Raw genomic sequence first — 26,982 nt, 5'->3', positions numbered from 1 at the left:
AAGAAGAATTTAGGGCTGATCCAGTAATGGTTATGTAGTTATAAGAAGAATTTAGGGCTGATCCAGTAATGGTTATGTAGTTATTAGAAGATTTTTGGGCTGATCCAGTAATGGTTATGTACTTATTAAAAGATTTTGGGACTGATCGAGTAATGGTTATGTATAGTTGTTAGAAGATTTTGGGACTGATCCAGTAATGGTTATGTATAGTTATTAGAAGATTTTGGGGCTGATCCAGTAATGGTTATGTAGTTATTAGAAGATTTTTGGGCTGATCCAGTAATGGTTATGTAGTTATTAGAAGATTTTGGGACTGATCGAGTAATGGTTATGTATAGTTATTAGAAAATTTTGGGGCTGCATGATCCAGTAATGGTTACAAGAAGATTTTTGGGCTGATTCAGTTATGGTTATACAGTAATTGAAAGATTTTGTAGCTGATCCTTTTAATAATAATTCAACAATAAAGACCAAACCCCCTCCAAAGTGAAATCATTAATATTAAAATAGTAAAGTAAGCAGGAATCATTGAAATATATTTCAAGAACCACTGGGCCAGAAATAAGAAAAATATATCAGCGATGCTTTCCTTGAGGTTTTGCCAAAGGTCAACATGTCCAAAAATTTATTTTTACAATAGCTCCAAAACTATGTGGTTTATAAAGTTAAAACTTTTACAGTTTATAAATATATCATTGATTAACAGATAGAAAGTATCACTTGATAACAAATACTTAAAAAAAATATTTATCGAGAAAAATTCTTCTAAAAAAATGCATATATTTTCAAAAAATACACCTAATTAATTCCGTACTTTTAGTGAAAGCCATATCATTGCAGAAGCAATATATGTTTATCAATGAAGGGCAAGTTGGACTTCGATAGCCTCTGGAAAGTTGTTTTCCCTGTTTATTTTATCCAAATGTTAAGATTTGAAACCGAAAGTACATTGCAAATGGCGGATTTTATAAGGGTCTTGTCTTTATAATATACATGTCATGCTTTCAATAACAGCCTTTCAGAGACCATTCACGTCCAACTTGCCCTTCATTGATATACATATATTATTTCTGCAATGATGGTTTTCACTAAAAGTACAGAATTAAGCAGTTGCATTTTTTTAAAATATGCAAATTTTTTGAAATTTTTTCCTTAAAAAATATATTTTTTTAAATATTTGTTTTCAAATGATATTTTCTATCTGTTAATCAATGATATATTTATAAACTGTAAAATTTTTAACTTTATACCTCACATAGTTTTGGAGGTATTGTAAAAATGAATTTTTGGACATATTGACCTTTGGCAAAACCTTAAAGATTCAAATCATAGCTCCCTAAGCCAGTTCAGTGGGGCCATAATGAGATTTGGGGTCAATATTTTATTAGGAATACAGTCAAACCTTGATATTTCAAACCCGATGAAACAGAGAAAAAACTTCAAGATATATCTGACGATTTGAAATATTGTGGTAAAAATAAAGTGGTTAGGATCAACTCACTCCAACAATTAATTCATCATGTATTTGAGATATCAAAGATCAAAAGAATTAAGTTCAAGATATTTTACGAAGCATAACTGTGTATGGAATGCTCTTTTTTTGAAAATCTTCAAACTTTGGCTCAAAAATCTTCAAATTAATTTGTTTAACAGAATAGTAGAAAATGTGACTGTTATTTAAATAAGCATTATTAAGAAATTGGCCTACTAAGTTCAGTCTCTACACAGGTGCTCTACCAACTGAGCTTTATGGCTCTGATGGTTGCCTCACTGTAACGTACACTTGAATGCAAGCATATATAGTGTATGTGTTCTATAAAGATACTGTGTTATATATTTTGTACTGCTATAATTCAAGATCATACCACAGTGGAGCAGAGATCGTCCTCAAAGGAGATCCAAAGATTTACATAGAATGATATAGGAATAAAAATCATTTCTAAAGAACTACATGTACAAGCTAGGGGACATATTATGATCAAATTTATAATATGTGCAAGCATTCATTACACATGTCATTTAATTACTATAGATTAAAACATATATATTCAATCTGTTGAATGCAGGGTAGGGATGGGATCTGAAAAGGACTTCAAACTTTTGCATAGAAATTAACCAAACAATGTCTCAATATCAAAGTCATGCAAGTAATTTGCAAGAGTTATCTTTCTTGTCATATGCAAACCATATCATATAGGGCATGATTATAACGCTATCGCTCTTCCATAACAAACTTATCAGTGGCCCTGACTCATTGTCTGTGCGGCTCATTCCCATTCCAATTCTTCTATTTCACGTTACGTAACTATAACCGGAAGTAAGGGTGAAGGACGCAATCTATCACGCATATTTTACATGATCTGTAATGGCGGATGGTCTGTTGTTGACAAACGCAAAATAACTGGAATATTTTTCTCCATGAAAACAGACACAGGAGCGCTGTCATATGATGGCAATAGAGAAAACCTCGACTTCTTCTTCTCAGGCGACAACACTTAAAAATTGCAAAATGGAAGAGAGTGCACAACACGAGCAACCCATTCACAGTGGGCATTTTATGATAACAAACGTGCATGGCAAATACCAAGACGACGAAGAAGATGACGATGAAGATGTCAAGCCACAATTGGAAGAGACTGGTTATGATTTTAATACTGCCAACAAAACACCGTCGAATTCTTATCCATTTGGGCCCAATGCAACACTGTCGATTGACGACTCTCTCACCAAACTTTTTGACTGCATGTCCCTGGCGTACAGGTACAGTATTTCATCATCCGACTCCGTTGTAACTGCCCCCATTGGCCATTGCATTAAATTTTTGGTGATATATGACATTCAAAGCAACTGTTGCTAAATATTTTATAAATTCAAGAGTTACGATCCAGAAAAAAACAAAAAATTATATGAACTTATGAAGGTTAGCTTATATAACATTTTATTGTAAAAGATTGCAAACTTTGCAACAAAGTTCAAAGTCAATGTTCTAATGTGGTTAATTCCAAAATGCACATTAGCACTAGCTAAGACTAAGTTTTTTCAATCATCATTGCACATGTTGCAATATCAGGCAGTTTGCTCACCTGAAAGGTGAGCATCTCCACATGATTTTGATTGCTCTAATAATGTCACACTCTCAGACTGATTATTTTACAATACTGGACACAACACATAATCATCAACATGATTGAATGTCAGTGATGTCTGTCCAACATGAGTTTGCACATCCACCTGAATTTTTAGAAAAATATATTTTAAAATTTATTGTTTCCAAACCATTTTCCCTCAAATTTGACACAAACAAAGTATGAAGGGATATTTCTGAGTTTACAGAAATCAAATGGAAAATTTCGAACATTGCTGTCAAGAGCACAAGATTGTCATTATTTCCAAAGATAATCTGATTGTGACTTCAATTTTTTTTTTTCTGAACATGTGCTTCCTTATTGTTAATATTATTGATGGCAAGTAACAGAAAATCACAAATAATAATGGACCCCTTTCTGAATTGGAGGCCATTTTCATGGTGTTAAATCCCCACAGACTTTGAAGTCACTGTTATATCAATATACTGGTTGAACTGAAGGGATGCGTAGAATGTTTAGGGAAAAAAATCTGTTGATTGAATATACCAGTTGAAAGGCCAATGCCTAGCCCATATAATAAGAACTGGATTCAAGTATAGTCAAGTGTTTTTTCTCTTTCTTTAAATGAAAGACGGTGTTTACGCTAACTTTGAAAACCAAGGGTCATCATGACCCTTTGAAGTAAACCTTTGGAAGTCAAAGAGAATTTTTGAGGGTCAAAGTATATTCTTGTTTAGCTTTTAGATGTTATACTAGATATGCTTCTTTTCATCATAATTTGATGTTTAAAAATATGAAAGTAAAAAATATAATTGTACTTGTTTTATTTAATACACATTCTACCGATTCCGCCATGTTGGTAACACGTCTTTAAAGAGGCAACATTTGAAAGTTCTTTGAACGTTTTGCAAAACTGTTCATTAATTATTTGAACTTCGCTGACCTTATTATTACCATCCTCAGTCTTTTTTTACAAAGCCAAACTGAAATAAATATGCTGATGTCAGATGTGATTTCTTTTAAATTCGGACTTCCGGTTTTGTTAAGAATTGGATAGCTCATTTGAAAATATAAATAGATTGTTGATATGCTAATATTTTAGCTCGTCGGACTTTACCTCTGCTTGAATGAGACTAACTCCAATCACTGTCACTTGGAAATTAAAGCAATGATTTATTCCTAGAATCTTTGAATGCAGATTAGTAAACTGATTCCATCCAGGCAACAACATTGAACCCAATTTTTTATAAGTTGTTTTCATATTTTTTCTGTGTCATGATGACCCTTTGGGTGATTTTTTAGGGGTATAAAGTATTTTTTATGCATAAATTACCCATAAATTTGTGTTAACGGAAACATTGGAAAGGTAATAACTATTATAAGAAAAATAAAGAATGATGTCATGTACAAGTCATTTTCTGTAGAAACAATTGAGCAAAAATGTGAAAATTTTATTACATTGAGATTTTCAGTTATTCAGTGCTTAGTATAAGGACACAATGGGATTTACATTTTAAGATATTTCTCGTTCATCATGCATAAACATTCTTTTCTAGTCCTGTTACTCGGTGTGCAACTATTGATCTTCTTACTACATGTACAAACTATACCTAGCTGGGGTAAGCCGCAATACTGATTTTGACAAATTTAGTCCAGAGGAAGACCACCATATAGATAATTTAAATGCAATATTGTACCAAAACAATTGGACTGCAATTTCCTAAGCATCCTTGATGTGTAGATAGATTCTTATTAGTCCCCTACCGGTGAAACCGGAGGGGACTATAGGTTTCCTCTGAGTCTGTCCGTCCGTCTGTCTGTCCGTCTGTCTGTCTGTCTGTCTGTCCCTCTGTCTGTCTGTCAGTCTGTCCCACTTGGTTTTCCGCACTTTTTTCCTAAACGCTTGCAGATATTGAGCTGGTTTTTGGTATGTGAGTGTATCTTGATGAGTTACAGATCAAGTTTGCATTTCGTTCCGCTTCATTGATTTTTGACGGAATTACGGCCTTTTCAATTTTTACGGGTTTTCCGCAATTTTCTTCTAAACGCTTGTAGATATTGAGCTGATTTTTGGTATGTGGCTTTACCTTGATTACTTATAGATCAAGTTTGCATTTCGTCCCGCTTTATTAATTTTTGACGGAATTATGGCATTTTCAATTCTTAACGGGAACCAGATTACACTTGCCGGTAGGGGACTAGTATTGCTAATGCAATACTCTCAGAATGCTTGTTTACATTGTCTTGAGGACTCATTGCTAAGTGTGATAAGTCTAAATATTTGAGTGATATAAGTATATGAGGTTCCTTTGTCAGTGCATTGAAGAGCACAACAACTAAGGTCAGTGTTTGTGTCCGGGGGCCTCTTGTGAACCTGGTTATTCCCTCCTTAAGTGAAGTTCTTGAGGAGATGATCACCATGTCTATCTATTAATCAATGCACAGGGGAAAAATGAAGAATAAAGGCAGCATGCTAGATCTGTTTTAAATCTGATATAAAGTTAGGTCCTGAAGTATGTCAGAGATACTTTGTTAAACATTTGATTTTTGGACTTGTCTTTAATGTAATTATTATCAAGTGTTATTGGCAGTGTAATAGCATATTATCAAGAAACATCATCAATTGTAAGTCTAAGCCATATGTTGCAGTGATTAGGCAAGTAGATCCAGGAACTCAGTTTTGTTATTGTGTAATTTTGGGGTTTTTTTCTTTGCTTCATGGAACAAAGTTGTTTCATAGATAATATCCAGGTTAACCTCTAGAGTTACATTGTATTAGAAAAGCATTTTTAAGAATGGCTTAAGTTCATTAAAAAAGGACATTGTATTAAAAAAGCATATTTTAGAATGGCCTAAGTTCATTAAAAAAGGTTTTTTGGGGGGGTTTTATTTCAATTTTTCCCCACATTAGAAAGTCCAATGCTTTCTCACAAAATGAGCAACTCTCTTGGGAGAAAACATCATTAAAATACTGGGAAAAAATTATATAGTGGATATGGAAAGAAGAAAATCCAGGACATTTTCTCTGAGCAGTTGTTGAGATTTGATAAGGTAAACATGACTAAAAATAGTATAAATAAATTAGATTTAGTTATGCCCCCTGAATGTTGTAGTACAACTAGGTAAACTATGTGTTAAGATCTTTTAATTCTGTGATTAAGTTTAAGCATTTTGTCTAGGTCTCCTTAGACAGTGGTTCGGGGTCATGAATATTACATGCTCATTAATAAGTACTAGTGCATTAAAGAAATGTTTGTAGTGTATATTTTCATAGTAGGTTAAAATGAAATGCTACAAGTTGATCTGTTTAAAACAATTGTGTTTAACACAGATGTAACATACTTTCTGATGCCTTGAGATTGACTAAGTTGAATGATATATGTACTGTGTGTCTATTGTAGTGGAAAGTTGACCTCACCTAAATGGAAGGCGTTCAGGGGGCTGCATCTAACTGTGAAGGACAAAGTCAGGCTAAACAACATCATCTGGAGGGAATGGTGCATGCAATGTAAAAATATTTACCTCATCTTTAAAATTTATTTTGATAGCTGTTATTCCTGTCATTCCATTTGTTTGATATTTTGTGTTAAGAATAATGTTTCATGCCCTGCTATGCATATGGCTGGGAGTCAGGGACATGTCTGTCTTGTCCTTTCATCACACTTTGCGTTTCAAAGAAACTATTCAAGATATTTTTATCAAACTTCATATGCTGATACATACTGATGAAAGCTATTTGACTGCATCAACATTCCTTGACCTCGACCTTTCCTTTGACCTTGACCTCACCCTTTGTGTTTAGCTAAGTTTAAAGAAACTATTCAAGATACTTTATCAAACCCTTGTATATATATATTTTTTTTTTTGGGGGGGGGGGGGGGGGGTCTGTTCTATAAGATTATATGCAATTTCAATTCAATATCTTGCCTTGGCATCTATGGATATTATAGGTGTTTGATATGCATTAAAGAATAATCTAATATGACATTAAAAATTGTGGATTTATGAAAATCAATCAAAATTATACCATTAGTTAACTCTTTGAATGTAGATAGACACAGTTAAGTGATTATTTCTCAGACTGTGACATAAGCTCACTTGTGACTTTGTCTAGGCAGTCCTAAGCAGTCTGTAGTATTTGAGGTAACAAACATGAGAACTAGCTGTATAATTCTATTACTGTGCAGGAAAATAATGTGAATGTTTAAAATTTTAACGTGTCACAGCTGGGGAGCAAGCATTGAGCATAAGAATGAAGGTAAAATTGCCTTAGCAATACAGCTTCAGTCAAGCATTGTTTAGATTGAAATAGACTTAATGATATGTATAGAAATTAAAATATCTATGAGGAACATGATACATGTATTACATATTTATGTAGATTATGACCTGTTGATTTGGTGTAAAGATATGGGCCATAGTTAACCAATAAACATGACAGGCAGTCAAGTTATTTCAACTTTTCATGCAAAGAAAAAAAAAGGAAAAAGAAGTAAATTAATTGAAAAATACTGTCAATATTAATGTTTTAGCCATGTATTTTCTGAAAATCCACAGTAAAAATCCAATCTCTTTATCAGCTGTTGTGCAACAAATTAGATGAGTATATAAAGTGATTAACAGCTGCTGGAAAACCCTTCATCACAGACATGCTCCTTGCATCTTAACATTGATGGTGTTCTGTTTTAGCTTCATGCAGTTGCATGTAAAGGTTCATCAAAATTATGTTAAGGAAGCATGCTTTTCTTTTTTTAGATATTTATGGGAAAAAGCCAACAGTTTGCCAGTTTGCTTCTCCATTATCAGATGACATACATACCAAGCCAGAGGTATCTTATTCTGTACTTTACAGAGTAAACAAATTCACTAAAACTGAAAATTTAACATGGTGGAGATTTGTTGGGGGTTGGGGGGTGGGTGATATTGGAGAGTAGTATAAATGTGTAACCAGTGTCCCTCTATTTTCTTTCATCTTTTGGTTTCTTTGCAAAAATTTGAGAAGAAATTGTGCTTGAATACTCATGTTTTGCTCTAAGCATTGGTAGGTTTGAAAAAAAAATTGATGTTTTTTTTTGGGGCCATAGGGTCTATATAGGTTACATGACATTTGCCAAGAAGTAAATAAAGTACTTATAACTTGTACTGACAGTATCATTATGAACATCACATATTTGCAATATATGTAATGCTGGTCTGTATCGAGTGAACTCATTCAGTATGTGTGCTTGGGTTGTCTATTACCATATACCAAAGAGTGCCCAATAACCATTAATTGCTAAGGATATTTGGTCTAAACGAAGGTCTTGGGATGTGGAATATAACATTTTTGTGAAGATGGGAATGTTTTGCGGCAGGAATTGTAGAAGCGAAAAAAAGAATGTGATTTCACAGTTCAAAACACAGATCGTGAAAATACTTAGTAGGGTCAGATTATTATAATTTGGAGTACATAGTTATTTACATGGGTTAAATTTGCAATGTTGTTGGAGTCTTTTGGATTGTAAGTCTAGTTGTAAGCAACTTACTTGAGTATTTTGTTAAGAAATTTTAATGAAATGATATAAACTTAATATGAGAAAGTTGTTAATAAAGCTTTATGATTTAGGCAATTGTGCTGGAAGGGAAGTACTGGAAAAGAAGACTGGATACTGTTACCAAGGAATACAAAAGCTGGAGGAAATTCTCTAAGAGTCAGCTTGCCAAGAACTTCAGCAGTGATATGGTGGGTGGGATATTTAACAATAATGAAGTCAGGAGGAGTGTTAATTACTACATCATGAATCCTGAACACAAAAGCAATGTGATAATTTAAAATCTGTTGCATTCCTGTTTTAAATGAAGATGATGTGAAAAAGCATGTATAGTCACTATTTAGACAAATTTTTAAAAAAATGATAATTTTCTTTGATATTTGAATGTCTTGAGTCACAGATTTTTTATGGTTTCCAACCATCCACCATGTTTTAAGGATTGGGAGCACATTAAAATCTTTGGGTTGTAGCAATTAATATCTTATTAATAAATGTTTCCATACCTTTTTACAAAATATTCTGGCCAAAATTATATGCAGTCATTTTACCTCAAAAGGGAAATTTTAAGACATTTAATTGAAAGCTTTTGCTTGCTGAAATCTTTGGTTCAAACCTGCTTTATTGTCTTCTCCTATTACAGTTGACTTTGTATTCTGATTGAAAGTACAATCATGTATGTGCTGTAAATATTGGTAAGCAAAGTCCAATAGGAAGGGCAGTCATATACCTTTTTTTTTATTCAGAAAGTTGCTTTATCTACTATCCAAGTTTTATAGAACCAAAGTTTACATGGTTTGCCATGTCAGACTTCTGAGATACTGAACATCCTTGTTAAATTTTCACTTTCCTTACAATCATCCATTATCTGTTAGTTTTGTTTTTTAAGACAGAGCATTGAATGATGGACAGATTATGAATTATAAATTTTCAGAAAGCCTCTAACACTGAGTTACTGTCCCGAGTGGGAGAGGTATTGACCATCCCCAATAATCAGCAGATGTCAGCCACCGATCTGCTGCTCAACTCGACAGACTTCATGGACATTGACTTCAGCAGCGATTCTCTATTCAACAATCTGAATCATCCTTTTGCATTTCCCAACCCAAAAGAATTTTGTAAGTAGCTTTTCTGAAGCAATGAAAAGAAAGATAACTCTGGTTTACTAATTCTTCTGTTACTGACTAGTGGATCCTTTGATGTTATGGGTGATAGAGACAAAAATGATTTATACTTTAAGTTTCAAAAATTGGAATTTCATACATTAATTGCAATACTCAGATTTTAAGATGAGGTGTTAAAGTTAGGCTTTATTTGGCATATTTTGCAATGAGTGAGATAATAAAGAAAGTTTGTAATTGAAGTCAGTTCTCTGATTTTAGATGGAATGTCAACTGCTGACCTGATGCAGCCAGGGTTGGTTCCTCTGCAACCAAATCTTGATGATTTGATGGACTATGATCCAATTCAAGGTATATAAATATTCATAAACTGATCACAGTAGCACAGAATAATTTGATGTGGATGATTTGTTGTATTCTGAAATCATTGTACATGTATTAATTCTGTGGATTGCTTAAAATTCATTGGTTCAAGGGACATAATTTAATAAACAGGGGTCTAATTGTTTAATATTCATGGAGGTTGTAAATAGGGGTGAGAGTTGTCTATAAAAATTGAACTGCCATGAAATGTAATAATTCCATTTCTTAATGTTGCTCATAAATATATATCCTACCATGTTTTGTTCAATCTTTTAGATATTGTGACCACTCGCTCACAGGGTAATAATGTGATGTACTTCACAGGAAATCAGAACATGGACACCACCACTTCAAACTCGAATGTAAAGTACTACACAACAATAAGAAAAAAAAAATTATGTAGAAAATTGATAGTTCCTTCCTAAATAATTCCAAGGCATAAAAAAATTAAATATATATGTATGAATAATTTTTTTTCACTAATTTTGCTATTTACCTTCAATTGCAAGTATATTTTCATTATTTTCAATCTCAGACCATAGACACGAGACAAGTTCAGACTCAGTCTCCAGGAATTGAACTACAGCCTCAGTCCCCAGGAAACAAGACTTTAGGAGACCTCCTAAGTGGCCTTCTGGGAAGTATTAATAGTGCATCCTTTACTGATGTAAACAGTCCTGAAAGTCAACTCTTAATAAAACTGCAACAGCAGCAGCAGCAACAGTCCGGTGCTCAAACGCAACAAAACACATCAAACACTCTCTTTTTCTTGCCCCAAAATAATGAGGAGACTTCAATAAACAGTGTGCCTTCTGTGCCTACAGTGTCACATTCACCTTCAGAGCCTGCAATCCCCAAAATTTCGTCATTGGAGGAGGCTTTACTTAGCAAAAATCCAGTCTTGAGAAATCAGAATACAAAAAGTCCTGCAACACCACCATCTAGACCCCCCACCAAGAGTAAAAGTGCACCGCAGGTGTCCAAAAAATCAACACAGAAAAAGGAAGGCAATTTTGTAAAGCCAGTAAGTTAGATTTGAAAGTTATGTCAATAAAATGTACATGCAAATTTTCAGATAAGAAGGTCAGAGATATCTTCGTGTTTTGCTGTTTTCCCTTCAAGTGTTATCCAATCAATATATCTTAAAATCTTTCTCAATATCCTGAAACTTATGCTCAGATTGGTCATGATAAGAGGGTGAACTCAACTCATTTTTACCTCAATTGTCAAAAGGCTTCTTTTTAGCTCACCTGAGCTGAAAGCTCAAGTGAGCTTTTCTGATCACCCGTTGTCCGTCGTCCGTCCGTCTGTAAACTTTTCACATTTTCAACTTCTTCTCAAGAACCACTGGGCCAATTTTAACCAAACTTGGTACAAAGTATCCCTGGGTAAAGGGGAGTTTAAATTGTAAAAATAAAGGGCCAAGTCTCCTTACAAGGGGAGATAATCAAGAAAAGACAAAAATAGGGTGGGGTCATTAAAAAATCTTCTTCTCAAGAACCACTGGGCCAGAAAAGCTGAAACTTATGTGGAAGCATCCTTGGGTAGTGTAGATTCTAAATTGTTAAAATCAAGACCCCCGGGGGTAGGGCGGGGCCACAATAGGGAATCCAAGTTTTACATTGAAATTTATAGGAAAAATCTTAAAAAATCTTCTTCTCAAGAACCACGGGGCCAGAAAAGCTGAAACTTATGTGGAAGCATCCTTGGGTAGTGTAGATTCTAAATTGTTAAAATCATGACCCCCAGGGGTAGGGCGGGGCCACAATAAGGAATCCAAGTTTTACATTGAAATATATAGGAAAAATCTTTAAAAATCTTCTTCTCAAGAACCACTTGGCCAGAAAAGCTGAAACTTATATGGAAGCATCCTGGGATAGTGTAGATTCTAAATTGTTAAAATCATGACCCCCGGGTGTAGGGCGGGGCCACAATAGGGAATCCAAGTTTTACATTGACATATAGAGGAATAAATCTTTAAAAATCTTCTTCTGAAGAACCACTGGGCCAGAAAAGCTGAAACTTATGTGGAAGCATCCTGGGATAATGTAGATTCTAAATTGTTAAAATCATGACCCCTGGGGGTAGGGCGGAGCCACAATAGGGAATCCAAGTTTTACACTGCAATATATAGGAAAATTCTTTAAAAATCTTCTTCTGAAGAACCAGTGGGCCAGAAAAGCTGAAACTTATTTGGAAGCATCCTTGGGTAGTGTAGATTCTAAATTGTTAAAATCATGACCCCCGGGGGTAGGGCAGGGCCACAATAGAGAAATCAAGTTTTACATTGAAATATAGAGGAAAAATCTTTAAAAATCTTCTTCTGAAGAACCACGGGGCCAGAAAAGCTGAAACTTATGTGGAAGCATCCTTGGGTAGTGTAGATTCTAAATTATCAAAATCATGACCCCTGGGGGTAGAGCGGGGCCACAATAGGGAATCCAAGTTTTACATTGAAATATATAGGAAAAATCTTTGAAAATCTTCTTCTCGAGAACCACTGGGCCACAAAAGCTGAAACTTAAGTGGAAGCATCCTTGGGTAGTGTAGATTCTAAATTGTTAAAATAATGACCCCCGGGGGTAGGGCGGGGCCACAATAGGGAATCCAAGTTTTACATTGAAATATATAGGAAAAATTTTAAAAAATCTTCTTCTCAAGAACCACTGGGCCAGAAAAGCTGAAACTTATGTGGAAGCATCCTTGGGTAGTGTAGAATCTAAATTGTTAAAATAATGACCCCCGGGGGTAGGGCGGGGCCACAATAGGGAATCCAAGTTTTACATTGAAATATATAGGAAAAATTTTAAAAAATCTTCTTCTCAAGAACCACGGGGCCAGAAAAGCTGAAACTTATGTGGAAGCATCCTTGGGTAGTGTAGATTCTAAATTGTTAAAATCATGACCCCGGGGGATAGGGCGGGGCCACAATAGGGAATCCAAGTTTTACATTGAAATATATAGGAAAAATCTTAAAAAATCCTCTTCTCAAGAACCACGGGGCCAGAAAAGCTGAAACTTATGTGGAAGCATCCTTGGGTAGTGTAGATTCTAAATTGTTCAAACAGGACCCCCCGGGGTAGGGCGGGGCCACAATAGGTATTACAAGGGGGGGGGGGGGAATCTGGTAAAGAACAGCATGGCCAAAGTTACTCAGGTGAGCGATGTGGCCCATGGGCCTCTTGTTTTTCTATATCAGCATCATATTTTGTTCCAATATTTTTGGAACTCATTTGTTGATAGTCATTGAATAGCTTTAACAAGAAGATAATCTGTATTTAAAAGATAGGAATGGGAGACATATTAAAATTTTGATAGATCTAAAAAGATACTTAAAAAATAGCATTCATGTATATTTAGAGAAAGAAATAAGAAAACTGAGATGTTGCAAATCTCAAAGAATCCTATTTTAAGTGAAAAATCAGAAACATCATGATTTTTGCAGCACATCTGTATAATGATTGAAGTTCAGTATCTAAATGAAGTATGTATTTTCAGAACAAACCTGCAACTCGACCAAAGCAAAGAATGATTGCTCCAACTCCAGCCCCTTCTGCAAACAACACATACTTAGCCCAGCTTCTTACAACAGGTTAGTTATTTAACAGTTTGTTTTTCTCTGACATTCTATTTGTCTCAGTGTGTGTATCATCTTGGAGTGTTCGAATAGTTTCTCTGATTGAAACTTGAGAGCTATGAGAGCTACTTGTTTATCTTCCTGAATAGCCTTGAATTGAACAGCCTTGAATGTGGTAATAGCCAAGCATGTCAAAAACATGTATGTATATATTTGTCTGAGTTGAATTTGGGAGTGGGAAATTGATTTGTTACAAATCAAAGAGTTGTCTCCCTCTAAATAAGTGACCAGGCAGAAGGAATGAATGTGGACAGATTTACAAATAATGAGAACAATCAGGTCAGAACTTATAATGTTAGTTGAACAAAAAAAATCATTGTTTTTTCTTGGGTCAGAAGAACTTGTGTATTTAGATAATGATAAACATGTATGAACAAAAGCATGTACTGTATGTTCACGTTAATTAGACCAACTTTAAAATAATGTTTGCTTGCCCTCGCCTGACTCGGGATGAAAAAATTGGGTCAGTTGGTAGGTGAGAAATTTTTTTTCAGAGAAAGTTTCAAAATCAATGCTGATTTTTATGCCCCGCCATGAATATGGCCGGGGCATATAGTGTTTGTCATGTCCGTCTTCCGTCCTTCCGTCACACTTTGCGTTTAGCTCTGTTCAAAGCTCAGTTTCAAAGAAACTATCCAAGATATTTTTATCAAACTTCATATGCTGATAGATATTGATGAGAGCAATGCAACTGCATCAATATTTTTTGACCTTGACCTTTCCTTTGACCTTTACCTCACTTTTCTTAAATTGGTGTTTAGCTCAATTTTAAAGATACCATTCAAGATAGTGTATTCAAACTTCATATGTTGATACATACTGATGTAAGCTATTCAACTGCATCAACATTTTTTGACCTTAACCTTTCTTTTGACCTTGACCTCACTTTTCTTAAATTAGTGTTTAGCTCAGTTTTAATGAAACAATTCTAGATATTTTTAACAAACTTCATATGCTGATACATACTGATGAGAGCTATTCAATTGCATCAATATTTTTTACCTTGACCTTTCCTTTGACCTCACTTTTCTTAAATAAGTTTTTAGCTCAGTTTTAAAGATACCATTCAAGATGGAGTTATCAAACTTCATATGCTGATACATACTGATGAGAGCTATTCAACTGCATCAACATTTTTTGACCTTGACCATTCCTTTGACCTTGACCCCCCTTTCCATTTTTTTTCCTAAATAAAATTGGGGTTGACACACCTTTTTCCTATTTTTGTATTCTAATATGCACTACATGATATCAATAATGTAACCATTTCATCTCAATAAGCTGTTTTTAAGTATATTGTTTTCGACTGATACATATAAAGAGAGAAGGCTTGCAACTCTTATCTTGTAGTCTGCCACCTTGCTTAAACTTTGCATTCATTATTATTTATCAAAAGCAATAAAAAACATGGAACATGCATACATCAATTAATTTTTTACACATTCTTCATCCTTTTCATATTTCCATTTCATTTTTAAGTGCCACCGATTTGTAAATATTTTGATTAAATGAGTTGCATCAAGGGTAAATTTTGTTGGTGTGCACCAGCTGGTCACCCCAGATTTAAAAAGAAAACAAAATGGAAAAGGGGGGGGGGGGGGGGGTCCAGCCCCCAAGTGCCTGTGATATAGATGAAAAGATTTAAAGATTTTTCCAAAAAGAAAATGAAACTTTTATTTAGAAATATATAGATGTAATATCAAATACAGTTGAACTTCGGTATCTTGAACATGGGTATCTCAAATACCATGGATATATTGAATTGATTTGGAAGTCCCAACTACTTATTCTTTAAGTATTTTACCCTTTACCCTCAATATCTCTAATCCTTGGATATCTTTAAGTTTTTCTCGACCCCATCTAGTTAGAGATAACGAGGTTTGACTGTATATGCCATGTTTTGACTATGATTGCTTGATTTTGACCTTTTTGCATAGCTAATATTAACTTATTTGAAGGTGAAGTGAGTTAAGTGAATCCATATTTGTTTACTCTTTAAATTATGAATCATGTCTCAGAATCTTTTGGTTTTCGAATATGTAAAATTGGTACTTGTACTATTAAGGACTCAAAGAGATTTTGTAATATTCGTAGTTTAAATAAGAAATTAAAAGAAATTGAAAATCACTATATAAAGTTGTTCAAAAAGGGAGGCAATTTAATAATGAATATCTGACTGTACATTCAGTGTTTTATTTAAATATGTTGTCTTTTTATAACTCATATTCAAAACATTCCAATATTATAGAACAAGTGAAATATATTTGAGAAAGAGAGAAAAAAATCAATGTGCTTGATAAAAAACTATGAAGTATGGGGAAAACTCCATTTTGATAACAAAATATTGGGAGACATAAAATGAAATAAATTAAAAAAATATAGCTTGATTTCACTTAAATCTATAATGCTATATGTATCACTCAGATATAAATATATCAATTATTGCAAGAAATGAAATGTATACATGTATCATCAAATGCAATTTTAATCTATATTTTTCTAATGTGATTCATTAGCAATTATTCTTTTAAAAAAATCAGGAACAGAAATCAACAGCTTCAAAAATTCCATTTTTCTACATTTTGTAGCAGTACCTCTACCCTTTCAGAAAATGTGTGAATCCTAAGCGTATTTTTTCATTTGACTTCAAAAATTTTTTTTTTAATTTTTCGAATATGTTGGTCTGCATTTTGTTACGCAAATATTCTTGCTTTACATGATTTTCCTGGACAAAAACGTGAGAATAATGCTACTTGCTCAAAAATTTTAAACAGTACTTAACTTGTCTCATGTTGAGGCACAAATCTATTTACTTAATTGAAACTCCGAGTCATGGAATGTCAGTATGGCTGACTATGAACAATTCTGCAATAAATTAGAGTTATCGTTCCTCCTATACATGACATTTGTTAGAAAGGCTATTACAAATAGTAATAATGTAACAAATATGTAAACCAGATAATTTGATTGACTAAAAATATTTTTTTTAAAAAGGGGGATGGTGGTGTTGAAAATATCTTTTTTTTTTCAAAGACAACCTCTTTCAAATTGCTTTAGGCTAATCTTGAACAAGTACATCACCTATAATAATAAAATTAAGCAAGTGCCCATGGAATCAGTTGTCATGGTCAGGCATATGGGAAGTTTAAGTAGCTGTAGATCTCTAGCTCGCTTGGTATGAAACAATTGGGATGGATACCATCCCAATTTTTACAGATCTGAAGGTAGGAAGTTAGCTGTAGCCACTGTTTTATCCACCAAAACTTCTAATGCTTTTCTGAAGAGCTTTTTTTCAGCTACCTGTAGACAAGAATGTAACTTATGAATTATAAGGTCTTTATAATTTCAAGGCTTAGAATTTATGAAGTATGGCTTAGTTATGGATCAGGACTTTTTCATCAAGTGTGAAGCTTAGAATCAACAAAATTTGTCATTTGATGTATCTTTGACAGAGGGATGTTTTCTATCTCAGTTTGGTCATGATGAACTTGTATTTACACCAACTTATAATATGATTTCAAAGGAAGTATTTGTGTTTTTGGCTTGATGAAGGCCGGTGCTCAACTCTATTTATAAAAGAATTACTATTCTTTTCTGAGAAATAAAAGGATTTCATTTTCTTTATTTCATTACAAAAAAAACACAAACCAAAAAATAAATAATAATAATAATTAAAAAAAAAACAGTAACAACAACAAATTATTTTGATTTGTAAGTTTATAAATATAATTATATAGTCTTTGAAATTTCTATAATTTATAATAATTTACATTTTCGTTAGCATAATTTTGTAGCTCTCTGCATTTTTGCAAACTTTCCAAAATTATCCTCAAGTAAAGTGAAGAATTTAAAATTTAAAAATGCAATCACTGGAAATTTTTCCAACCAATAATTTACATATCAATGTATAGTCCTGATTATAAGATGTTTACTTAATACCTGTATCTTATCACCTTTTGTTTTGACTCTTAATCAGACTGTCATGTAACAATCACATGATGATTGACATATTTTTCCCCTGAAGTAAAACAGACCCTGCATGGTCACAGAAAACATCAGAATATGCTAATTTAGCGTGCTGATTTGACCTTGACCTCCTGAATACCTTCATGCTATTTCATCATCATGTTTCATGTACAGGTGATGATCTAATCATGATTCTTAAGGTAATATATGCCTGATTGGTCCCCAGAGACTGACAGTTTGTTGATATTTTGAGTTTGTTTAAAGGTAGTAGGTACTTATTAGAGAAGAGATCTTTCTATGTTTTTGTCAGAAAATATACAACTGACCCTTTTCCTTGCAATATTTATAATTACTTAATAGACATGATCCTCAAAGGAATGCAATTATCCCAAGTTCAGCAAATTGGTAAGAGTGATTTTGCACATGCATGCCTGAATTATGAATTTTTTAAAGATATTTTATTTCAAGAATGCTTTATTTATTAATATTTTTTCTTGTATGGAAAATTTTTTTGCATTCATTTCAGTACTGATATATTTTATCTAATTCTTGTTTTTAATTATTAATTTGAAATGTGAATTTTATCTTCAAATATATCGTTTGCTAATAACAGCTAGTATCAGTATCTGCCAAAGGAATAAAAAAAGATAAAATTTGCAAATTTACAAGTTGCATGTATTGTATTTTGTAATACATGTATATATGTAATTGGTCATTGATAAGAGTTTGAGAATGTAAGGTACCAATGGTTATCCTATTGTAAATATGACATACATGTAGCCTAACAGTAGAGGAAGCATTGAATAATCGGTTTATCACTTAAAAATACAGTATGACAGGATTTGATTTCACTTTCCAGTTTCAATCAAATATGATACAGAATTTTTTAATTGTATTTTTGATGGATATTTTTGTACTAAAGATCTTATTGATTTCCTGTTTAAAATACTGTAAATGTACTTTTTTCCATGGGGTCAGCAGCATTCTGCGGAACCAACATTTTTGTTCAACTGTGGCTGGAAAATTACTCAGATTTCTTAGATTGCCTTTGTTTGTCTTAAATGCACTTTAAGTTCACTGTGACAAATTTCCACGGAAAGTTTGTGACCATGTAAATAGCATAAATTCATCCCACTTGGGAAAAATGTATGTCTACAGTAATATTAATTAATGTTTATTTATAAACTTGTATGTGAAAATGCACACCATCATTGTTCTAAACATCCTAAAGATATTTATTGAAGGAACATTACTTGAATTAGTCTTTGTTTGTATACATGAAACATCCATTGCTTTTTATGAAGAACCTTGTATTCAGGGAAAGGACAAAAAATGAATTGGTCTGGTTACCTTAATTGGTAAACATGATCTAGAAACATAACTGTCATCATTACTCTCTCAATATACATGTATCGGTATTGCTTTGATGTTAAGTTATTTATTTATTTTTTTTTAATATTTTTTTTTCAATTGTGAACAAAATATTTCTCCTTTATTACTGGCCAGGACATAGTCCTCAAGGAAATGAAAATTAAATCCATTTAATTTTTTTTCATCAGAAAAATGTACTGGTAATCATGATTAATATTAAAGTATATATTGATGTTTAATAACCCAGCTTCTTTTGAATATTCCAGTGGACATTTATACATTTTATATCAGAACACGGTAATTTAATGTGTTTGGTAACAAACATTTAATCTGTTTAGCTTTATTAAAGCTTTGAGACAGAACAAATCTATATAGCTGAGGAAACTATAGCAATGCATAGTATAATGGGTATATTCTGTCGTTGTCCATTTTTTAAACAATTCTTGGGATTGGAAAAATCCACTAAAAATGCAATGGCAAAATATTCTAAAAATATTATCAGATATTAATATGTAATTGCATCATCTTTTATTCGCAAACATGATAAATGGGGCCGATGTCAAAATAGTTTTTAGCCTGATTTAACCTGTAATTTTATAGCTAATACCTGTATAAATCAAAGAAAGAATTGCTTACCGGGGGTATGAAATAAATGTTATTTGAACACTAACTTGAAGATAGTAGAGCAGCACAGCTTATTTTTAGTTGTGATTCTCCCTGAACACAGTCAACATGTCAATTTTATAGTAAGGCCATAATAAAAAAAATTCCTAGAATCTTATCCTTATTTCTAGCTCTACTGGTCAGAGACCAGAAGAGCTTATGCGATAGTAAGGTGTCCGTCGTCCATCCGTCTAGCTGTCTGTCTGTCTGTCTAGCTGTCCGTCTGTCTGTAAACAATTTTTCAAAACACTACTCCTCCTACAGTTTTGGTCTGATTTTAATATAACTTGGCACACAAGTAGACTACACTAAGATACATAATTTAGTGCATCGGTTTTTGATTTCGATGAACTGTGTTGCCATGGTTACTAAAAATAGAAATTTCTGTGAAATTCATTTAAAATGCTACTCCTCCTACAGTTTTGATCTGATTTCAATATAACTTGGCACACAAGTAGACTACACTAAGATACATAATATAGTGCATTGGTTTTTGATTTCGATGAACGGTGTTGCCATGGTTACTAAAGATAGAAATTTCTGTGAAATTCATTTAAAACACTACTCTTCCTACAGTTTTGGTCTGATTTCAATATAACTTGGCACACAAGTAGACTACACTAAGATACATAATTTAGTGCATTGGTTTTTGATTTCGATGAACTGTGTTGCCATGGTTACTAAAGATAGAAATTTCTGTGAAATTCATTTAAAACACTACTCCTCCTACAGTTTTGGTCTGATTTCAATCTAACTTGGCACACAAGTAGACTACACTAAGATACATAATTTAGTGCATTGGTTTTTGATTTCGATGAACTGTGTTGCCATGATTACTAAAGATAGAAATTTCTGTGAAATTCATTTAAAACACTACTCCTCCTACAGTTTTGGTCTGATTTCAATATAACTTGGCACACAAGTAGACTACAATAAGGTACATAATTTAGTGCAACGGTTTTTGATTTCGATGAACGGTGTTGTCATGGTTACTGAAAATAGAAATTTCTGTGAAATTCATTTAAAACGCTACTCCTCCTACAGTTTTGGTCTGATTTCAATCTAATTTGGCACACAATTAGAATACACTTAGATAAATAATATGTATTTCGTTTTTTGATTTCGATGAATGATGTTGTCATGGTTACTAAAAACAGAAATTTCTGTGAAATACTTTCAACAAGCTACTCCTCCTACAGTTTTCGTTTGATTTCAATATAACTTGGCACAGAAGTAGACTACATTAAGATACCTAATTCTGTTTATTGCTGCATGCTGCAAAGTATCAAATCCAAGTGCTACTTTTCCTTTGTTATACGTACAGACCAGTAGAGCTACAGTCTCATCAGAGACTTCTGGTTTAAAAGTTTGAGATGGGCAGGCGGATTTTACTGTATATTTTTTATTTCTTCCATTGTGCAGATTTTTTGTTGACCTGATCAATTGGACAGTGCAGATTTATTGATTATGCCCGATTAAAAGTCGAAGTAGAGGTCAATTTAAATATGCATATCTCTTACTACACATCATCACCAATCTTTCACAACCAATGATCCTTGTTAAATACATATTACTGCAATTACCATCTTGTCAGCTGTTAAAATAATGCTGACGTTTGTGTTATTTTTAGGGATGTCAACGAATAGTCGACTATTCGACTATCAGTCGAATGGACCGACGATCGAATAACGAAACGATATTCGAATGAATAAATTCAATGAAAGAATGATAAAGAGATGGAATTCTCATCTTAAAATCGAGAAACCGTCTTTCCTCAGACACAGTCGATAAGATGATTTTCCTCATTAAAAACTGTTTTTGACTTTACATGTAGAGAGTACAGTAATTAGAAATGCTTCACTTCCACGAGAATTATTTGTCAATTAATGTGTTGTTTTTGTAATAAAATTATCTCAGTATGCTGCGCTTTGTTTGTAAAATTATTAATTGGGCTTGATCTCAAACGATGTACCCATTATAGCCGTGACATGTTTGGACACTACGATAATTATTATAAAGTTAATATTCTTTTACAAAATTCAAAGACATTTTGATAGCCGGGACAAAAAGTATATTCAATTGTTTAAAATTATCACAGACATCTGGCCTGTGGGTATTGTGTGTTTCCCCCCCCCCCCCTCCTTACCCCTCAATTATTTTAATAAGCTTAAAAAATAAATAGTACTGTCATTTTTTATGCTTACTAAAAAACATCTTTACATACCGATTTATGGACAAGATTTAGTTAATATAAACACGCTATCCACATTTTAGGTCTGTGTACAAATGAGGTTTGAAATAAAATTTTATTTTCCGAAAAAGATTCGAATATATTCGACTATCATTCGAATAATGCAATCGAATATTCGACTAAAGAAAATAAATATTTTGACATCCCTAGTTATTTTATATGAAAGTTGAATGGTAGCTGAATACCGATCCCAATCAGAATCAAGATGAAGAAAAACAGAAATAAATAAAATCGAGACGGGGTAAAAAATTGGGACAGGCGGGGATGAAAATCTAGGCATTTTTTTTTTATGATAGGCAAAAATATAAAAACGTTGCAGTGTTTTACCAAATCTTTAAATATTCAGTAGTCATATCCCCTAATTGGAATTTCTGCAGATTATTGCAACCATAGAAATTAAAAATGCAGAAATTTATTTGCTACCTATAAGGAGTCAAATTGCAAAATATTCCACTGACAGAAAATACCCATTATATTGTATACCATTCTGATGTTGGCACAGTGTCATGAACACAATTACAGTGGTTATGTTAATATATATATAGTATATTTTATTGTGAAAATTCTTAATGAAAACCATCTTCATTTAATTTTTCTTTTTGATCAGGGACATATCCAGGGGCTATAATCAATGTGAAGAAAGAGGCGGGAGGGGTGGCAACTCCTAGTCTGGTGACAATCCAAGGGCAACAACCCACTCCCACACCCCTTGTTGTCTCCTCTATTCCATATAAGGTAACGTACAATAAAAAGTATCTGCATTTAATTATTATTTGCTCCAAATGAGGTGAGGCTTTTGCGAAAGTGAGGAGACATTCTTATTTGTCTGTCAGTCTATCTTTCTGTCTGTCACAAAAACAGTAGACAGCACAAACAGACACACAATTACAATTATATCCCAACCACTAAGACACCGAAAGCAGGGGACTACAAATCTTTGAATTTGCTTGTGATTTCTCTTTTTATACTAACTGAGCAAAATTTTAATTTGAACCATGTTAGGTAAGTCTTTATATTTGACAAAACAAGTACATATTTGCCACTGCCAGAGCCCTGAGGCATCATAAAATAAGGAAAATAAATCCAGTTTTGTTTGCTTTTTTCAGTATTGGATTCATTCTATTTTGATTAATAATACTTTGTGTACCTCAGACTTTCATTAAATTAATGATTCTTTATTACTGTCAAAAATTGCTTCTGTTTGTCATATTCATTTGTTATCTCTCTTTGATTTTGAGTGCATGATTATAGCATTTGTGCAAAAGAAGTGACACCAGAAATTTTTGTGAGCTGATATTTAACAACCCCAGCAAGTTTCAATGTTTTTGTATGTCGGGAAGACATGTGCATGTTATAAATGTTGTAGATACATGTTTTAAATGTCCAAGTGTTATACAAAGTTTGTTATTTTTATCTCCTTAGCTAACAGATGCAAGCATACTTTTACAAACACAGAGTCCCGGTGTTGAAGCTACCAAAGATACATTGATCAACTTTGTTTCGAATCCAGGTAAAACATTGTACTGTGTTCACATAAAGGTTCTTTGTAATGCAGTATTTTCCACACTGAAAAGGTTTCATTTCTTTTTTCAGTAAAATTATCTACGAATACATCAACAACAGTTTCTAAAATTAGCAGTGTACCAACGTTGACTCCTACCAAAACAGCCCTGCCCTCCCTTTCTTCACACCTGTCTGAGACTCTTTCTCCTCGGCGGGCCAGCTATCCTCCTTCTAGTACAACCACTGTGTTGTCGAATCCTACCAGTCCATCTGAAAGTCTGTCAGTTACTAGTCCCTCTGGCAACTATTCAGGGGTGAGGAAAAAAATTAATTAGATCTTTATACTACAAAGTCCTTCTGTATAGTGGAGCAAATTTGAAGAGTTTCATTTTTTTAACCTTAAGAAATACACAATACGTAGTGGTACATACAAATACTATGGTAAAACATTTTCTTTGTTTTAAAGCATTCTAAGACACATTTAAGTACTGAGTCAGTAGTTAAAAGTCTCTTAGAATGCTTCAAAACAAAGAAAATGTTTTACCATTTTAAGACATTAGCCACGTTCAACAGTATATATTTTGTATTTATATTCAGGACTCTGATGCAGAATTTAGAGGTGGAGAACACAGGCGACTAAATCATACATCAGCTGAACAGAAGAGGAGGTGTAATATCAAGGTCTGAAACCTACAAAAAAGTTTTGTGTTACAAAAATTCAGAAAGAAATCTCAAGTTTTTTCACATTGTGTGTAATACATGGACATCATGGAAATACTGAAAGTTGTAAAAAAAAAAAAAAGGCATACAATTTCTGAATTGTTCTTTTCAAGGATTGGTCCATATTATTGAATGTTCATGTCCTTACATGTAGGCTTTGACCTACTTCATACACTGATACCATGTTTTTGTTCTTTCCGAGTGGCCTTGACCTACATAACACACTGATCTCATGTTTATTTTCTTTCAGAGTGGCTTTGACCTACTTCACACATTAATTCCATATTTTTGTTCTTTCAGAGTGGCTTTGACCTACTTCACACACTGATCCCATATTTTTGTTCTTTCAGAGTGGCTTTGACCTACTTCACACACTGATCCCAACCCTTAGTCAGAATCCCAATGCCAAAGTAAGCAAGGCAGCAATGCTTCAAAAAAGTAAGTCTTGTTTATTTCTGGTTACTATCTCATCTTACTTTGAGGTGGAGAGAGAACTTTTATTTGGTACATTTTAGAATGATAAGAGGTTTTACCAAGCTAGCTTCTTTCTTATGCAGCTGCTGAATATTGTAAGAAATTGAAAGCAGAGCGAGCACAGATGCAAAATGAAGCAGAGATCCTTCGACAAGAAATAGAATCTCTCAATGTTCAAATAAGGTTTGTTAAATTACAAGGACTTACTGCAGACACAGTAAATCACTGTTCAAATAAAGATTCTCTAAGGCCATTCCAAGTTTTTTCTCTGTTTAGTGTCCACCCATCTTCAAAACCTACCTACCTATTCGCAAAAAAACACAAACCAATAATTAAAACACAGACTTTATAGTCATAAAAATGACGTCACTCAGAGGATTTGATTTCATTAATCTATTTTTCTCGTAGAAAAAACCTATTCTTCAGCAAAATCAAGGTATTCAATGCTTACAATATTCCTAATATGACATATTGTAGACAAATATTTTGAGAAATTGACAGAATTCAGTGATTTTGACCAGAATATTCAATTTGAGGACTCATGACTTTGTTCGTTTTTTATGATATGGGGTGTCAAAAACCAAGGCGGACGCTAAGCATAGCAAAAACTTGGAATGGCCTAATTCAAAGTCACGGTTTATCTTGACCTCTGACCTTTTATTACAGTCAGTGCCAGGCACAACTCCCAGCCACGGGGGTACCAGTCACGAGACAGAGGGTGGACCAAATGAAAGAGATGTTCCAGGAATATGTCAAAAACAGAACTCTCACAAACTGGAAGTTTTGGATTGTATCCTTTTAAAGCATTCATCAAAATATGTGAAGTTTCTTAAATTTTGGGGATTTAGAAGGGAAAAAAGTTCATTTATTACCCATAGATAAAAGCAAGTTTTAATAACATTGCTCATAAGGGTTCATTTGTTTGAACTTGCTGGAGGAGTCTGTTTATCATAATTAGAAAAGTTTCCTTGACATTGTCCTAGTTTTCCACCATCATCCAGGGTCTGTTTGATACTTACAATAACATGGTGTCTACAGCCAGTGTGGATGAACTCTGTAGGACCACCTTAGCTTGGCTGGATCAGCATTGCTCACTAGTGGTTCTTAGGCCTGGTAAGGTCTTATGCCATTCTCATGAATAAAACATTAAAATGATGCAAGTTTTAAAATGTGTGTCAGGAAAAGAACTGTGCTTGTAAAGATTAATTTCAAAGTAATTTTAGATCACCTTTGCAAATATAGCAGGTTTCATCATCATGATAAATTCTATTGTTACAGCTGTGTTGAATGCATTACGCCAACTGAGCACAACAACGTGTATTCTGTCTGACCCGTCACGCATGCCTGAACATGCCACAGAGGCAGTCCTCAAAACAGACAAGTCAACAGACACCTGATTGTTCATACAGAGGCCAGCTGTGCTCATAGACATAGTTTGATAAATGTTCAGCACACACTGAACAACCTCGGATGTTTGCCGTTGTGTACAGTTAAGGACTGTAATCTGAGGTAGATTTTCTGTGGAGACGAGATCAGTCTAGAAATCCACGAACATTGGACAAAACATAGGGCAGCTTTAATTCAAAGTTTGTTGCTGGCAAAAGCAATATGTGTGTTGTTTGATGAATTTTTATGTCCAACTTTTTGTTCAGGTGATTTTGAGTTCCTGACATAAAGTGGCATTTGTTGAGTTTGTACATGAAGAAATATCAAGTAACTTATAAACTTATTTCAAGTTGATTTTGAGCCTAAGCAAGATTAAAGGGCTTAAAGTTGTTGGTTACTTATGGAATTACATTTGAGTGGCATCGAACTCAGAGAGAAAATGTTGTTTCCAAAATGAAAAGATTAAAGCAACTTGGTAAATGTGAAATCCCTGATGCATTTATTAAAAGTGCATATATTCCAAGGACAACTGCTCAATAATGAAGAAACAAAGCAATATCAATAGGGAATTAAGAATATGGAAGTGATATGGTTTTGTAAATTTGCAAATTTTTGACAATGTAACATACATGTAAGTTGAAATGACTTTATTGAGAAATTCTCATTCATGCTGAATATTATCGATATATATCATTTTTAAAAGAGCATGTTGAAAAATAATAATATCATGAATTTATTATCAACAGACATTTTTCTGACTGTTTTGATAGTTGAAACTTGCTAGATGACTATGCAGGAACATGTTTTCTGTACTACATTTTTATTATTGAAATAGATGCAAAAGTATGAACCATTTAATTTTCAGATGTTTGTCATTAATTCTTTTCTGTAAACAATACTGTCAGTAAGTTAT

At 33.4% G+C, this 26,982-nt stretch overlaps 2 protein-coding genes across 3 annotated transcripts in view; one reads left to right on the top strand and one right to left on the bottom strand.

Annotated features, from left to right (window-relative positions):
• LOC133204531 (transmembrane protein 132C-like) overlaps positions 1 to 26,982 on the bottom strand; it is a 91,996-nt gene that overhangs the window by 62,276 nt on the left and 2,738 nt on the right. The window lies entirely within an intron of this gene.
• LOC133204533 (MLX-interacting protein-like) lies at positions 2,334 to 26,982 on the top strand. Of its 2 annotated transcripts, XM_061340281.1 has the most exons (19): positions 2,334 to 2,760; positions 6,488 to 6,594; positions 7,842 to 7,915; positions 8,692 to 8,808; positions 9,549 to 9,732; positions 9,997 to 10,086; positions 10,375 to 10,460; positions 10,634 to 11,122; positions 13,597 to 13,690; positions 18,062 to 18,106; positions 22,594 to 22,721; positions 23,409 to 23,496; positions 23,580 to 23,803; positions 24,087 to 24,170; positions 24,560 to 24,647; positions 24,767 to 24,866; positions 25,350 to 25,473; positions 25,667 to 25,796; positions 25,962 to 26,982. In XM_061340281.1, the coding sequence occupies exons 1-19, from the start codon at positions 2,447 to 2,449 to the stop codon at positions 26,078 to 26,080; spliced, it is 2,685 nt and encodes an 894-aa protein (XP_061196265.1). In that variant the 5' UTR covers positions 2,334 to 2,446; the 3' UTR covers positions 26,081 to 26,982. The 2 variants fall into 2 exon arrangements, with proteins under 2 accessions (XP_061196265.1, XP_061196266.1); XM_061340282.1 differs by lacking the exon at positions 18,062 to 18,106 and having other exon boundaries at positions 2,335 to 2,760.

The sequence above is a fragment of the Saccostrea echinata genome, unplaced genomic scaffold (assembly GCF_033153115.1).
Source record: "Saccostrea echinata isolate AGI-Se365-2 ecotype Australia unplaced genomic scaffold, CSIRO_AGI_Sech_v1 ptg000054l, whole genome shotgun sequence".
Classification (NCBI taxonomy): Eukaryota; Metazoa; Mollusca; class Bivalvia; order Ostreida; family Ostreidae; genus Saccostrea; species Saccostrea echinata.
The sequence above is the reverse complement of the archived record's forward strand: the minus strand, read 5'-3'. Positions and strand labels throughout refer to the sequence as shown.

Excerpts from the sequence above, each read along its gene's own strand:
- LOC133204533 (XM_061340281.1), top strand. The coding sequence starts at position 2,447 with ATGATGGCAATAGAGAAAACCTCGACTTCTTCTTCTCAGGCGACAACA. Across the intron at positions 10,461-10,633 it reads CCACCACTTCAAACTCGAAT|ACCATAGACACGAGACAAGT; the intron begins GTAAAGTACTAC and ends TTTCAATCTCAG. Across the intron at positions 24,648-24,766 it reads GGCAGCAATGCTTCAAAAAA|CTGCTGAATATTGTAAGAAA; the intron begins GTAAGTCTTGTT and ends TTTCTTATGCAG.